At 40.3% G+C, this 16,953-nt stretch overlaps 1 protein-coding gene across 2 annotated transcripts in view; it reads left to right on the top strand.

Annotated features, from left to right (window-relative positions):
- Window positions 1-16,953, top strand: part of HIVEP1 (HIVEP zinc finger 1) — a 79,041-nt gene that overhangs the window by 50,858 nt on the left and 11,230 nt on the right. For both annotated transcript variants that reach the window (XM_081872958.1, XM_081872959.1), the window contains 4 exons: window positions 380-6,282; window positions 11,595-11,725; window positions 13,724-13,899; window positions 16,160-16,261. In XM_081872958.1, the coding sequence (XP_081729084.1) occupies window positions 380-6,282; window positions 11,595-11,725; window positions 13,724-13,899; window positions 16,160-16,261 (6,312 nt within the window). The remainder of the gene's footprint in view (window positions 1-379; window positions 6,283-11,594; window positions 11,726-13,723; window positions 13,900-16,159; window positions 16,262-16,953) is intronic.

Genomic DNA, 16,953 nt, shown 5'->3' with positions numbered 1-16,953 from the left:
AACTGAGCAAATGGTTTGTATAGTGGTAATGAAAACATGATGAAAATGGAATATAATTAATATGTACAAGAACTGAAATAAGTTTGGGAGGGGTCTCTGAAGCAAATTCTGTAAATTAAGAATGTACTTAAAACTAGTGTGGTTCAGTGAAATGCTGTATTAAATTCAAACTCGGCTCAGACTCACGAACTTTAGGTGCTCTCGAGCAAATTACTATCTTCTGCCTCAGTTCCTATATTGCTAAATGGAATGGCATTAAATAGGTAACAAGTTGTGGGTAAAGATTGGGTAACATTTAATATGTTGAAAGTACTACGTAAATAATGCTGATAATATTTGCAGAATCACCATTTGACTTTTATTTCTTTGTGTTTGACAGAAATCTCCAAGGCTGTTACAAGAGGGAGCACGGACACAGTTAAAGGTGTGAAACGTAAAAAGATTGTAACTGAGAATCACCTGACGAAAATACCAAAATCGCCTTTGAGAACTCCAGCTCGGGCAAAGCCTAAAGAAAAAGTAGAAGAGCCTTCTTCATTGTCTAACATCCTTCCTGATACTTCAGAGCTCCTAAAAGAAGTACACAGTTTGGCAACGCAGAATGGGAAACAAAACAAACAAAATGAGGGGGTGCTTAGCAGTGAGGTAGCTATTAAAACGTCCAAATCTGAGACTTCGGTGCACCCCAAATTGTCTCTGTTACCTCAATCCTTGGACTTGAATAAATGGCCAGTAGAAGACCACAGTTCATCCCAGTTAAACTTACCGGTGAAGAAGGGTTCCACTAGCTCAAGCGCAGCCAAGGCTGACAATAATGAATGTATTACTTTTGTTGATTGTAGTCATTCATCCTCATGTACAAATACTGCATTCGATGTCTTACTGAAAGCTATGGAGCCTGAGCTGAACACCTTAGCACAAGAGTGCCCTTTCAGTGGGATGCAAATAGAAAAACTGAGACCAAATAAAACTGCAAGCGCCTCTTCTTGTCTCACATCCAATACACTGAGTGTCCAAAGTCATGCTGCTTTGGTGCAGCCAGAATTTGTAGCTGGATCTCAATTTCTTCCTTGCACTTCACAGACTGTGCATGTAGCAACATCAGGGAAGAGTGAACAAGCACAGATGCCCTCAATTGATCACTCACAAGAGCAAGTTCTTGCTAAAGCTGGGCAACAAAACCAACAAATTGCTCCATGTCAGAGCTTCACTAATTCTCTGGTGCAACAGCCGAACCTGGAAAATCTCAAACTCCAGAATATATATAGCATAGCAGTAACCTCTTCAATAATGAGCCCCCAATCCTCTGTTACTCAGGCTTTTTCTCAAAACCAGCTAGTAGCAAAATCTCCGTTGTCAGTTCATCCCTCTAGCTCTACCACCCAGTTATCTATAGCTCCCTTGTACAACTCAGCCCAGATAGCTTCAGTTGTCAGCCATGGTGTAGAACAAATATGTAACCTTCTAAAAGTCCAGAAGCCTAAAAAACTAGGGAAATATGTCTGTGAGTATTGTAACAGGGCTTGTGCCAAGCCCAGTGTTCTCCTAAAGCACATCCGCTCCCACACAGGAGAACGACCATATCCTTGTGAGACTTGTGGATTTTCATTTAAGACCAAAAGCAATCTGTATAAGCACAAGAAGTCTCATGCTCATGCTATCAAACTTGGACTTGTCCTCCAGCCAGATTCTAGTGGGTTTCTCTCCCATGAATCTGACAAAGCACTTAGCATCCATTCAGATGTGGAAGAAAGTGGTGACAGTGACGATGAAGGCACAGCTGATGAAAGACAAGAAGACCAAGGATCATTAGAAATTGAACCTGTGCATGTAGTGAAAATACCTTCCAATTCTGACTCATTGCACAAAGGTAGTCCCATTTCTTTAAGAAATCCGGAATATATGCTGGGTGACTCCTCATTTCAGGACTCATCTGTGCAACCAAGGACAGCTTTACCCAAGGTGATCGTTTGCCCTGTTAACGTATCTCCTTTGAGATCAGATAGCCCCAAAGTAGCAGATCCCACCTCTACACTTTCTAAAACACAACAACAAGGGGACTTGAAAGTAACAAATGTGAAACCAAATTTAACACATGTGCTAGTAAATGAATCTGATGCTAAGCAACATCAGAAAACTGAAACAAGCGTTTCCGAGGAACAGCTTGGGACCCCTGTAGGGACAGCAATACATGCGCAACTACAAAGACAGCAGGCGACAGATTGTTCTCAGGATCAGCAAGTAAAATGTCTCTTGAGCCCCAGAAGTTTAGGTAGCACTGATTCAGGCTACTTTTCACGTTCAGAAAGTGCAGATCAGACCATGAGTCCACCAGCTCCATTTATGAAAGGATTGCCTTCTTCCGAAAAAGACTCAAGTAAAAGTTGTGTGCCACGAATGAGCACTACTGTGGCATCTGTTGTGCAAACCATTTGTGCTGACAAGACCTTGCTTTCATCTGGCCAGATGAGACCACCTCTGGCCACAAAAATGCTTGAAGAACGCATTTCAAAGATAATATCTGATAATGAGGCTGTAGTGGATGACAAACAGTTGGATAGTGTGAAGCCACGGAGAACATCCCTTTCAAGAAGAGGTAGTATTGATTCTCCAAAATCCTACATTTTTAAAGACTCATTTCAGTTTGACCTAAAGCCTATGAGTAGAAGGACTAGCTCAAGCTCTGATATACCAAAGTCTCCTTTTACACCTACTGAGAAGTCAAAGCAGGTTTTTCTGCTGTCTGTACCAACTCTTGACTGTTTACCTATAACCAGAAGTAATTCTATGCCAACTACCAGTTATTCAGCTGTACCTACAAATGTAATACCTCCCCCTCACCCCCTACGTGGAAGTCAGTCTTTTGATGATAAAATTGGCTCCTTGTATGATGATGTCTTTGTGCCAGGACCTGCTACTCCACAGCTCCAAGGCGGACACCCTCGCACCCTTGTTCGGCAAGCAGCAATAGAAGATTCTTCGGTCAATGAAGGGCACACTTTTGGACAAACACGATCTGTAGATGAAAGTTATGGATGCAACACATCAAGTGAATTTCTAATGTCAAGAAGCAAATCATTTGTACAAGGGTCAACTATGGATAAAAAAAAGTCACAGCAAGGCCGAGGGACAATGTTTGAGTGTGAGACTTGCAGAAACAGATATAGAAAACTGGAAAACTTCGAAAACCACAAAAAGTTCTATTGTTCAGAGTTACATGGACCAAAAACCAAGGCAGCTATACGAGATTCTGAGCACAAGACGGTCTTGAACAGTACACAACCCCAAATTCTTCACTATCGAGTTGCCACTTCAACCGGTGTCTGGGAGCAGACATCTCAGATAAGAAAAAGGAGGAAAATGAAAAGTGTGGGAGATGATGATGATGAACTTCAGACAAATGATACAAGTAGTAGTTTGTCAAAGAGCATAGCTGGGTCAGAGTGTCAAAACAAACTCGGAAATACCATCAGTGTCTCCAAACACACTGCCGCTGTTTTAGGTTCACGTAGTATTTCCCTACAAAAACTGGCACAAGATGAGCTGGAGACTCATGGCGCAGAGCAGACTGTGGGGCCAAAGATGATGTTGCATGGGGAGAAGCAGGCTGTTCCAGTGGCACCAGAAAAAAAGGAACTGAAAAGACAAGGGGCCGGGATTTCAGTAATTCAGCACACAAACTCCTTAAGCAGACCTAGTTCATTTGAAAAATCAGATTCATTTGAAAGGGTATCACCAGTTTCCCTTCAGGATGCTAACAAAGGTGTGAAGCTCCATTCCTTGAGTACCATTATAGCTCAAGAGGAGAAGCATTCTCTCCCGAGTGCCTCCCACCGTCCTCAAGTAGCAGAAGCCTCAAGAGTTCAGCTGCATGAACGTCAAGTCACTGCTAATGAAAAGAGTGCACCAATGCAACCACTAAGACTTGTTCGCCAGCATAACATCCAGGTTCCTGAAATACTGGTGACAGAAGAGCCTGATAGAGATCAGGAAAGCCAATGCAGTGATCAGGACAAGACAGAAAAATTTAACTGGCCGCAGCGTAGTGAAACCTTATCAAAGCTACCCACAGAAAAACTTCCACCAAAAAAGAAAAGAATTCGCTTGGCTGAAATGGAGCATTCTTCTGCTGAGTCGAGCTTTGAATCTACGCTTTCTAGAAGTCTCAGTCGGGAGAGTAGCTTGTCACGTGCATCTAGTTTCTCAACTTCTTTTGATAAAGATGATGTCTCTAAGAATGAGAGTGCTTCCAAAGCAGAGCCTACAAATAAATCCTTGGAATTTCTTACAATTCCTACAAGTTCAAATACGCTTAGTGTGCCTGGTCCTCATTTCAGAGAAATGCGACGTGCTGCTTCTGAACAAATTAACTGCACCCAGCCGTCCATGGAAGTTGCCGATTACAGAAGCAAGTCATTTGACTGTGGAAGTGCAGTTCCATCCAGGCCTGCCTCCCTTCTAGAGATCTCTACTTCTAAACTGACTTCTGGCAGTGGACATGTACCTTTGTTAGAAAGGAGAAGGGGCCCCCTTGTAAGACAAATATCTTTAAATATTGGTTCAGAAAAGAATCAGCCTGATGTCATGTCAAGTACTTCTTTTCAAGTAAGTCCTGCAACAGATGTTTCTTCAGTGTCCTTGCAGAGGTTGCAGGGCTCTGGGAAACCCGAGGAATTGTCTTCAAGTTCTCAGCACCCCCAGACTTACATCAAGCCTTTGCGTGAGTCGCAGTCAGTGAAGAGCAACAACTCTCTTAACCCGCCTTCTAGTGAACGGTCTTTAGGCTCTAGTTTACATCATCCTGGTCAGCAAGCTTCACTCAGTCAGTATTCCCAATCAGCTTTCAAGGGATCAGCACTTGGAACTCAGAAAAGCATGAGCATGGTTGCTGGTCAGCATAGTATGCAAGAAGACTGTTTTGCTCCCAAATATCAGCTTCAAGTTAAAGCATTGCACGTAGGAAAGCAATATCCTTTAGGTCTTCCAGGTGCAGCTGGCACAGAGCAGACTGGGTCTTCATTAGAAATACATACTAAACTGAACGACAAAGTGTCCAAGCAATATGTGGCACCACCCTTGCAACGAACTGCTCCCGATAATTGCAGTGGTGGAATGTATCATGTTGCGCCCTTCATCCCTGTGCGCATTCACAGTAATATTCCATCATATGGTTTGGCTGCTGTTGCACCCCTTCCTCAAATTTTGGTGACACGGGATCAGGTAAACCAGTCTCTCTGTAAAATAAACACTGCATCAGTGCCAACAGTCAAAGATCAAACTCAGCTGCCAAAATCCCACAAAGATCATCTGAGGTGTTTGCCAAGTTCGCAGCCAGCATCTGTGTTTGAAAATCTGATTTGTGAGATGGAAAGCAAAAATTCAGCTTCCCTGGGGTCTTCAAATATGATTCAGAAAGTGCCAGTTGGTGGACTTTTCCCTCAGCAGGAAGCCACAGCCTCAAGTAAGCGCATGCTCTCGCCAGCCAATAGTTTAGACATTGCCATGGAAAAACACCAGAAGCGTGTTAAAGATGAAAGTGGAGCTGCTTGCACTACAGGTGCTATGTCACTGCATCCTTTGACCGTAAAGGCTAGCGAACCTAACAAGCAAAAAAAGCCACTCTTAGTGCGGCAGATCTGCACAGTTGAGCCCCTAGAAGGTTTCTCATTAGATCAAGATGATAAAAGCACTGGAGCTGGTAATGCGCCAGATCTTCTGCTGCCTGGTTCAGCTGAATCTGCTCGGTGTGGGGCTTCTTCACTCATAAAGGAGCCTTTAGAATATGATAACCCATCAATCTCTGAAACTGGAAGGTTTGCAGTCAAAAAGTCAGCTGAATCTACTTCACTGAATATTCAGACTTCCTTTCTAAAGGTTCCAGATAACAGTCAAGAGAGGATGTCCCCAGAAGTGAATGATGATAAGCAGTCCAGTGTTTTGAGCCAAGCAAAATCTGGAGCCGCTTTGTCCGTCGTGAATGCGGATGATATACAGCGATTATCTTTTCCAAGCCTAAAGACTACAACAAACTTTACATGGTGTTACTTGTTAAAAAGGAAGCCTGTGCACCTGTTGCAAAATGACCAAAAGACTTCAGTTTATTCTTCTTGGTCTGTCAGTCCTGACAATCCCAATCCACTTGGTTTGCCGACAAAACTTGCTCTTTCCCTTCTGAATTCAAAACAGAAAGCTGGAAAACCATCTTATACTCTAGCAATAAGTACCAACTTCAGATCCGACATACTGGTCTACTCAAGCAAGTGGAAGAACAACTTACTTAAGGTACTATGCATAAAACATTTATTTTAAGAGGGGGGAATTCAACTGTTTATACTAAAGTATTTATATAAGCTCTTTAAAATGAGGATAACTTATTTGCATTTGGGAGGAAAACTCGTTGAACTCTGTTGGTGCATTGTTAATACTGCTTTATTGCATCACTCTATATAAATGTTGAGCTATCTTTACCTAGCTAAACTTTTAGAGGTTTATCACATCTCATGAAAGCCATATCCTAATTTTAAAAATTGTGCAGAAAGCCAGGTGCTTCTGCAAAGAGCTTTTGGATATTGTTTGGACACTTGAAATTCCCAAAAGAGCTAATATTATTCTTTAAAATTCCTCTATTGAATTTCATGGAATGTAATGTTAAGGTGTCTCATACTTCTTCACAGCTCATTTCCCCACAGGGCAAGGCCTACACACAGTGACACATAACTGAGATCGTTTAGGAATAGCAGTGTTCTGTCATGTCAGAACTGCAGAGGAGTTTTCTGTATGAACACTTCATTGGGGTCAAGAGGTTTAGCTACATGAACCTCAGAGAAGAGGAAAGTTTTAGTTGCACTAAAATGCAATAGGCGTTTTGTGCATATAGCTAAAACAAGATTGACTTTCTGCTTTGAGTCTGTGCAACAAAAAGCATGCATGGGCTGCTTTTCTTTAAAATATTTTATTATTGGGGCTTAATGAAGGTTACATCTTATTATAGTACTGTACTGCGTTGGCTTGAAGAAAAATTGTATAAAGAGAGAAGCTTTTTGGGGGAGTATTATTGAATAGAATTTATTTTAGAGAGAAATGTGGGCATTAATTTTGAAGCTGGTAGAATAGATGAATGGAAATCCCTGCCTGATCCTAAAAAAACCCCTAACGTTGGATTTTTAGGTTTTGAAAACTAGTGGGACAGTGAAATCCCTTTCTGCATTCATTCACTTGCACTCACAGAAGGAATTCCTGCATCCAGTGATCCCCATCAATCCTTTTATATTTACTTCATCCCAATATCTAATATTCCAATAACTGTATTTACATCATGTAATCTGTCACTTGTGGAACTTCCATTGAATAAGCCTCTCTTCTGCTCTTATGTTTATTATTTTCTGACCCAGTCTAATACTTCACCTGCAGATCTTACAACATGAGGAGTAGCATCTAAAACTATGTATTTCCTTGTAGGATGTTCCATTTAGGGATTTTGAAGGAATGACCAGACCTCACACAAGGTCCAGAAGCCTAGATAGAAATGCTCTACAAATGCAATAGGAAATTCACATTGTACACTTGGAGAATTTCTTGACTTTGGAAAAGAATAGGGCAGGCCCTGCATACACAAAGCTCTAGATGTTCACCAGAGTACAAGAGCCGGTGAATCTTAGCAGTAAAACACAGTTATTGATAATGGTTGTCATTAGTTCATTTCTTAGTGCAAGTCTGAAAATGGAAGAAGAGAATTTAAGCTCTCCTTCAAATAAATCTATAAAAAATGCTGTTTTGAAGCTTCTCTAAATGGATAAAAACCTTCTTTCAGAAACTACCTGCAGTTTTTCTGCCAGAGCCATATGCTGTGTCTTTGAATGTGGGCCTTTGTTGTATTTCACTATCAGATAAACATATTTTTTACAAGTTTGGGTGGAACATGCCAAATTTCTCACTAGCTATGTTTTCCAGATAGCTGGGATGACAAAGTTTCACTGGTACTGCTAATATCAAGCAGCTGAAACTAGAAGCTATCAGTTAATATTAACATGTGAGCTTCGAAATAAAGAGATGCGAAAAAATAACTGTAAGATTCTTTTGTCTTCCATTTTCAAAGCTTCATATTTGTAAGATATTTTCAACATCCCTAAAGGGTAGAAACTTGTCTAACTAAAAGCAGATGTCTTTAAAATTCTAAAGAGAGATTTTCAAGTACACATCCAACATAAATTTCCCCTACCTCAGAAAAAAAAGTGTGGTAGTCTGATGCGTATGAACAGCAGCGAAGCTTTCCAGATTTTACTTCTGACTATGCACATTTAAAGACTGTGCATCTGTTGTCATTGCAACTATTTAAGGGTTTTTCAGAATGCAAACAGGGAAATTTTTAGCATTGTAACCAGTTATAAAGTATAGCTATGGACCATGAATGCAGAAGAGAATTTTGGGGTGGGCAAAATCTTAATTTTGTATACAGAGCTTGTTTAGACATAATCTTTGAGTAAGAAATCAGGAGTGGCTCACACATATCATCTCCTGAATAAAGTAGCCTCTTCTCATGCTTTAACTACAGTTTTGGATATGTTGAAGCCAATGTTAGCTGAAGCGAAGATTAATTAAGTTCCTCACTTAACCAAGGTCCTTAACCTGCTTCAATCCTTGTTAAGCAAAAAAAAAAACCTGGCTTCATTTGTTCAGTTAATTTTTGTCCCATTCATAGTATTTAAGAGATGAGGAAGGAATATAACCACCTCTGTATTGGCCTGAAAAGTTATCAGCTATTGATGCTCAAGACAAATTTATTTGAGATGTGGAATAGTTGACCAAAAAAGTCAACGTAACACACTTGCAGCCTGGTCATGTAACCCCTAAAAATATTTGCCCTGATTACTTGAATCTTAACAAGGTGGTGTAAAAATGAACATTACTGGTGCTTTACATGAACAGTTCATTTTTTGTGATGTTTCATTTTCTGAAACCATGTGTAAGTCTCAGTAGTGTTGTTAAAGTTTATATATTGCTGCATGAAATTTCCTGTATTGGTTGGTATAATCCAACAGTGGAGAACCTCAGGCCCATGGGGATCCTAATTTAATCCACAAGATCATTTCCCCCAAACCTGATGTCATATGTGACATCAGCTATGCAGCAGCAAAAAGAGCATGTTCCTAGTTGATGTTCACAGCTATCCCCATCAGTATAAGTCATACCATTGAAATATACAACATGTACAGTATGGTTGGCACTTAATGTCTAATTCGCTGCAAGGCATCAAAAGTTTGTGTTCTACATTGACTTGAGGTTTATGCTTCCTGTGATCTTTCCGCTATCTGTTCAGAAGATGGAAATCCATGATGACCTATTCTGCTGAACCCAACAAACCAGGATTTCTTGTCTACATTGTTACTAGATGTCTCATAAACAGTTTTGTGATGCTGGATGCATAGCAAGTCCATGGGGAGATAGCCAGTGTTATTGATATTCAGACTAGACCCATTGAAATAAATGGATTCAAATTACTTGTCTATTAATTTCAACAGGTTTGTTGAATGACAAATAATTGGCCATTTTACAGTCATGGAGGGATTATAAGGATTAGTTTTCAGTTGATAAATGCTTGTCAGTGTAGAGGTTGTCCAGTACAAAGAGAAATGGGGGAGGCGTCAATCAAGGAGAATGCTATGTGGTTGCCACCTAGTGGCCACAAGGCAAAAATGGAACCTATTTAAGTCATCCAAGATCCTTATCCATTATATTAACCATCAAGAACTTCATATGGCAAAGCATCACAAGACAAAGGAGGTCCTTTGTGGACATTATAAGGAATAAGGAGCATGGAGGACTTAAACAGGTTCCAGTTCTTCTCAAGAAACACTTTTAGCCCACCAAATTCCTACTGGATCAGAACACTCCATTAGTTTGCATCAAGGTCACTGGCCTTAGCAGGGGGAGAAAACTATTCACAACTAGAATGTAAAGAGTTAGCAGTGTTTTCTGCTGAAAAGAAATCCCATTTGTATCTAGATCGCAGGTGTTTTGTCATACAATCTGATCATAAACCTCTTCAGGGTCTGCAGGGAGAGAACAAGCCAGTGCTGTCTGCTAGAATCCCGAGATGGGCTTGACGTTGTCTGCATAGGACTACAAATTTGAATAAAAGCCAGGTCAAGCCCTGGGTAATGCTGATCCCCTTAGCAGATTTCCACTGCCAGATAGATCAAAGCCAGTACCTCAGCCTACTGAAACTGTTTTTCTTATTGAACTGCTATCCACATGCCTGATCGATTCCGCAAAGATTAAACGGTTGACTGACCAAGATTCTCTGTTATTTAGAGGGTGAAGATAATTAATGGATGGATTGCCTGGGGTGAGGGGAGCACATATTAACACCCTAACTATCAGCGTAGGGAGTCATTGGCTATCCAAGATGAATGAATATTATTGGGCTCTCAGGTAGTTGTACTACCAGTACTACGCAATTTCTGCTATGCTGAATTTGTTGTATGAAGTCCATCCTGGCATTGTTTGAAGAGAGTAGCATGTAGTTTATGTGTGGTGGCCAGGAATAGACCAGCAGATTGAGACAGGAGTACAGTGGTGCTTGTCAATCTATCCGTCATGCTCATTTAAAAGCACCCTCACACCCAAGGGAATGATAATAATGACCTTGGGCAAGACTTCACATTGTTTATGCCAGTCCACAGCCTCTGCATCAGATCGTACAACTGTTTCATGTGTGTCTCTGAGACACACTCGGAGATAGAACATCTGGATGAGCCAGAAACACTCACAGTTACACTATGCCGTTCAGACAGAATCCCCAAGCCCAAGGAGAGGTTGCATTTATAAAAACAAGGGAATTTGTGGGTTTAGACCAATGTCTCGTATTTAGGAAATTATTATTTTTTTGTTCTGTTTTTCCCACTGCCTTCTGTATTCTTACTGCCAATATATAGATTACAGTGTATGTTGACAGTATAAACAAAAGGGGAAGGAGTGTAAGATACCTTTATGTGGTTGCTACCTAGTAGCCCCAATTCAAATGTGTTTCATGAGGAGGGTTGGAACTGAGCATGTTCAGGGGGTGTGTCCTTGGGAGTGGTTCCAAGATAGATGCTAGACTGAAACCTCTAGAACTGTAAAACAGACTGAAAGATGCAGAACAAACTGTTTTTGTTTTTTGTTTTTTTGTATAGCCTAAATGCAGTATATTAAACATATTTTACTTTCTTATACAACTGATATGCTAATTTTCTGGCAGTAGATATAAGCTTGAAAAACTGCATTGGGGAATCTCTTCTCCCCCCCCCCCCCCGTAACTCCTAAATCATGTACTTTTGGGCAAAAACATAAACACATGTTCTTTCAAGTATATAACCATATAAACATTTTTGTAATTACTTTCTCTTCCTGTTCTCCCTCTAATGAGCATATTGAATTGGGTGTAGCAATTGTCACAAAAATAAAACTTAGTTGTATTGTCAACACATAAACAACTGTGCCTGAAAATGGTAATCTTCAACTCCTATTTTGCCAGATACTCACTAGCAATACTAGTTCGGTAGATACCTTAATCTGTTTATAATAAGAAACATAACAATTTACATTTTTTTCAGCGGGCATTAGTTAAACAAAAGGCAGCAAGGGAATTCAGCAATAAAGAAAACTCTGAAATAAGCACTGATCAAGATAATGATAATTCCTTAGCCAAAAGTGAGCCAAGAAGAGTGAAAATATTTGATGGAGGGTAAGTATCCCCCCTAAAAGTAATGCAATATTTTATTAATATTTTGTATGGAAGTCATTATCTCCTGGTAGCTCAGTAGAAAAAGGTGTTATTGTGAACCTGATTAGATCGTGACCCAGATTCTAGTCAAAATGGTTTGGTATGTTCGAAATTACTTGCTCCACAGTATCCCCTGCCTCCCATCCCTGGCCTTGGTTCAGCACTTGTGATGTCAAATCTTCCATCCACATAGCTATTTTTCTCTCCTGGTGTTTTAACACTTAATTCTTCAAACTGATTTTTTAGTGAGTTTGGAGTCAAATATCCCAAATGGAAACCAAAACACCAAGAGCTTTAGCTCTGAACAACTAATTTCCTACAAATATTTAACCAGGTGAAACCAGATCATGACTACTTGCGTGGTAGGCCATAGGTGATTTAGAACAAAACAGTAAGTTGCCATCTGTAGTCTGAGCCTTGGTTGCCCTGATTTATGAGCGCGTTTGAGACAGAGACAGAGGGTGTGTCGTCCTGTTGGTTCTCCTTGACCTCTAAGTGGCTTTTGATGGTATTGACAGTGGTGTTCTTCTGCACCGACTTGGAGGTGGTGGTTGGAGGAACATGCAGCTCCCGCCATCAGAACACTCAATATCTGCACATTCCATTAACTGAACATAAAGAATTGTGCCCAAACATCGCTACATGCATGGCTGATTCAGATATCCAAACAACCAGAGTTTGCCCCCTTCCTTACTTGTTTGTGCTTCACTGGTCAATGTCAACTATTTTCAAGCAGAAACCATGGAGAGAGGGATGTGGGAGAGAGAACAGACACATCAAGGAGTAGGAGAGATCAGGCAAATAAGTTTCCCCCTCTTTTTTGCTGGTTGGCTGCAGCCATTTTAGGACAAAACCATGGTGGGGGAGGGGAGAGAGATCATGGATTAGAAATGTTCCCATTGGAAATACAGTGGTACCTCGGGTTACATACGCTTCAGGTTACATACGCTTCAGGTTACAGACTCCGCTAACCCAGAAATAGTGCTTCAGGTTAAGAACCTTGCTTCAGCATGAGAACAGAAATCGTGCTCCGGTGGCAGCAGGAGGCCCCATTAGCTAAAGTGGTGCTTCAGGTTAAAAACAGTTTCAGGTTAAGAACTGACCTCTGGAATGAATTAAGTACTTAACCCGAGGTACCACTGTAATGAAAATTGTCAGCTTGTTTTGTGAATGCTTACCTAATGAACAATTTCCTGGGAATGCATTGTGATTAGAAAACAGGACCTGCAAACCATAACTGTGGCTTCTGCTCTTACCAGGATCTCTACCAGAAACTAGTACTAGGATATCGTTGCTCGGCTTTTAGAATGTGTGATTTCACGTGGGTCCGTTCAGCTACCTGTGCTAGTTAACGTCTATATAAAACCTCTGGGAGCTGCCATCCAGGGATTTGGAGGATGGCGCCATCAAAACATTGATGATATGTGGCTCCCTCTCTCCATTCTATTGGAATCAGAAGAGGCTGTTAAGGTGTTGGACTGTCTGTAGCATTGGGTAGGCAAACTAAGGCCCGGAGGCTGGATCCGGCCCCAATCACCTTCTAAATCTGGCCCACAGACGGTCAGGGAATCAGCGTGTTTTTACATGAGTAGAATGTGTTCTTTTATTTAAAATGCATTTCTGGGTTATTTGTGGGGCCTGCCTGGTGTTTTTACATGAGTAGAATGTGTGCTTTAACTTAAAATGCATCTCTGGGTTATTTGTGGAGCATAGGAATTCGGTCACCCCCCCCAAAAAAAAATATAGTCTGGCCCCCCACAAGGTCTGGGGGACAGTGGACCGGCCCCCTGCTGAAAAGGTTTGCTGACCCCTGGTCTGTAGGCTGTGAAAGGCTGAATCCTGTTAAGACAGAAGTGCTGTGGATGGGTGGTTCCTATGTCCTGGAATTAGGTGTGTAACCTGTCCTGACCTGTAATGCACTGTCGTTTGCAATAGTTTGGTATGTTTTGATTAAATTAGATACAAGTCAAATGAAGAATATGTCTATGTTCGTGGGAGAGGGAGAGGAAAATATATATGTGAAGAATGTGGAATACGCTGTAAAAAGCCCAGTATGTTGAAGAAACATATTCGCACACACACAGACGTCCGTCCCTATCACTGCAACTATTGCAATTTTTCCTTCAAAACTAAAGGTAAGTGAGCTTGTCGTGACTCACAGATTTTCTTTTTCAACCTGCTGACAGTTGCTTTTCCAATAAGCGTGTTGGAAGTATGAAATAAAGCTGTGGGAACTTAAACAAATTGCAAAAATAAAAGGAGAGCCGGGTTGGCTTATAAGAAATATTCCAAAACCTAGAGTAAGGGCAATATCCTTTTTAGAGCAGATAAAATGTAACACTTTCAAATGCAAGCTTTCAAGTTCTCCAGAACTCTTCATTAGATCAGATTGGGCAAGGTGGGAGGTAGGGCGTGGGGGTGGGGAATGAGCAGTTAAAAGCCCTTTTGCAGGGAACGTAGTAGATGCATACAGTACATCCCGCAGGAAGGCATTTTAACATTTTCCGCCTTTGAGTTTCATACTGGTGTGAATTTGACTGATTTCCCTTTTCCTTCCTGACTGATGATGCCTTGCTCAAGTACCCAGATAGTTATGAGGCCAATGAAGGCTGTGAAGTTTGCATGACCAGTTGTTGGGACAAGGATGTGTCCCAGAAGAGAAAAAGTCTGTCTTTTTCAAGGACACATTGTGTTTTAATTGGCAGCATGTACAGCTGCTAAGCAGACCTACCTTCAGAACTGGTTTTGAGATACCATTTTTATGCAAATAGGTTCAGATTCTAGATTTGTCCCATACTCATTATTTCAGGCTTGGAAAAGCCACTGTTTACCTTGTTTCTTAGTTTTCATTGAACTGACCTTACTAAAATGTTTATAAATAAAAGGTCATGAATATTGCACAACTCTTCTGCATACTAGGAACTCAGTATTAAATCATTCTGCCTCTACTCATGGATTATCCTGTGAGCAGATTTAGCAGGCACTGGTGTTAATGGCATGCTTGTGTGCATATGCTCAACTATAAGCCTAAATATTAAAAAATAAATTAAAATGATTTAATTTTGATGAAATAGATATCAGGGCTTCAACATAATGATGTTTTCCTCATGTCAATATTAATAATAAAGATTGGCATATATGTAACATAAATATAATATAAACTGTACATTTCATACAATTGTAGATTAATATGCATTCCATATCACTGTAAGATTTGTTCTTAGAATTATTACACTGCCATTCTCAGTAGAATCTAATGAAACTATTCCAAAAGAGAAGTGCCACAAAAATGGTTTGTATGTAGCCTTCGCTGCCTTCCTTTACCAGCTTCCTGGTTAAATTCTGGCCAAGCTCAAACTTACTATGTTTATGTATGTACTTAACAAAATGGACGTTGCAGCCGTCGGCCAAAAGTCATTTTCTGACTTTCTGAACAATACTGTCATTCATTGTTAAGTCACCAAACAAGATATCAAATATATTAAATCTTTGAGAGCTTCTATTTGTATCCATGGGAGAAACAAGACACACCATTACATCAGTTCTTACCACATCCATCTTCTGCCATTTTAGTATATGTTCATTCAACAGCAGCATGTCAGAAGAGAAGTATTTTACCACTATTTGTCTCTTAGATCATTGTGGACTTTTACAATGTTGTCTTTTGTTGAAAATAGCAGAACATCTGTTGAAGCTATTTATTAATGCAAATTGGAACTTGTTTTCCTAAATTATATTACATCATGAAACTCCTCATTTAAATAAGAAGAGTTAATGCATCGTTCTTAGGAATGAATACAATAGTTTGACCAGGCAACGTTCTCTGATATAGCCTTCAGTGTTAAGACATGTTGTCTACCACTGCACTTAGTTCCATCTTCAAATGGAATCTAAATTAACTTTGTTTAAAAGCCAAAGGGTTGAAACCAACGAAGTCATTGCACAAGCAGGTCTTCCATTCACACAATGGAACTTCCCCACCCTCTCTTCCCCTCCTCACACTCCCCCCATCTGCTCCAGAGGGTTGGGGGGGACCCAGAACAGATTTGGGAGTTGCAGGGCCACCCAGGAGGAGAGAGAAGGGAATTTCCACCACATGAGCGGAAATTGTTCTGCCCATACAATAACTTAGCTGGATGCAACCCAAGGCCATTTTTTATTCTCCAAAGTTTTCAAATGCGTTTTATGATTTTTAACATGCTCTTATATGTTTTGTGTGTATAAACTATGTTTATACCGACTGCTCTGGAAGCTTTGTAAAAGCTTTGTGTTAACCTTTTAAATAAAATAATAGATAAATAATGGCCCAAGTGTCATTGGCTGCAGAGAGTGACATGCTGAATGTTATGGTCATGTGGTTTTGGTAAAAATGTGCATTGTTTATTTTTTCTTAAGGAAACTTGACAAAACATATGAAGTCCAAGGCACATAGCAAAAAATGCATGGATCTGGGAGTCTCAGTAGGATCAATAGATGATCAGGATGTAGAAGAATACGGTAAAAAAATTCAATTTTTTATATTTAGAACTTTTCATGTATTTGCTTTTCTTTTCTAAATATTTCCCTTCCTCTGTTCAAACCTTTTATTAGATTGCTTTCACAGAACAGGCCTTATCAGTTATCACTCACCTACTAACTTTCCCTGTATGATAAGGTTCTAGAAGATATTTGGGATTCCACTGTCCTCTCAGTCCCTATGCACATATACTGTAGTGTCGGTACCAGGAGATCCTACATATATACGTGTATGAGATTCCTCTGAAGCTAGATCTCATTTGAATCACAACAGAACTCATGTTCATTATCTCTCAATTCAGCCAATATATTCTACACTTAATAATGTCGCCATGTACAGAGATTCAAAGGGAAGGGAGTAGAATTAACATCTGAACAGATCCTATGCATTTCACTTACTGTTCAGTTATTGGAGCAGATACAAATGGATCGTGTCCCCACAACATATTAGAGGGACTATGCACTATGGAATATGTGTATCAATTGGCTCATTATACTGGGCCTCAGCCTTTTAGTGCCAGTAGTCTGATTACATCCATGTAAAACTCTAGAGGAATACATTAGCCAGATTTGCAGATAATTATCTTATTTATTCACAAGCCCCAAATAAGGTGGTGGAATTCTCAGTTAACAGAATTGAATGGGCTTAGCTGTTTCTGGCTGCAGATTTGTTT

This window comes from Podarcis erhardii (assembly GCF_964252035.2).
Source record: "Podarcis erhardii genome assembly, chromosome: 8".
Taxonomy (NCBI): Eukaryota; Metazoa; Chordata; class Lepidosauria; order Squamata; family Lacertidae; genus Podarcis; species Podarcis erhardii.
This window is presented reverse-complemented; position numbering and strand designations above follow the sequence as displayed.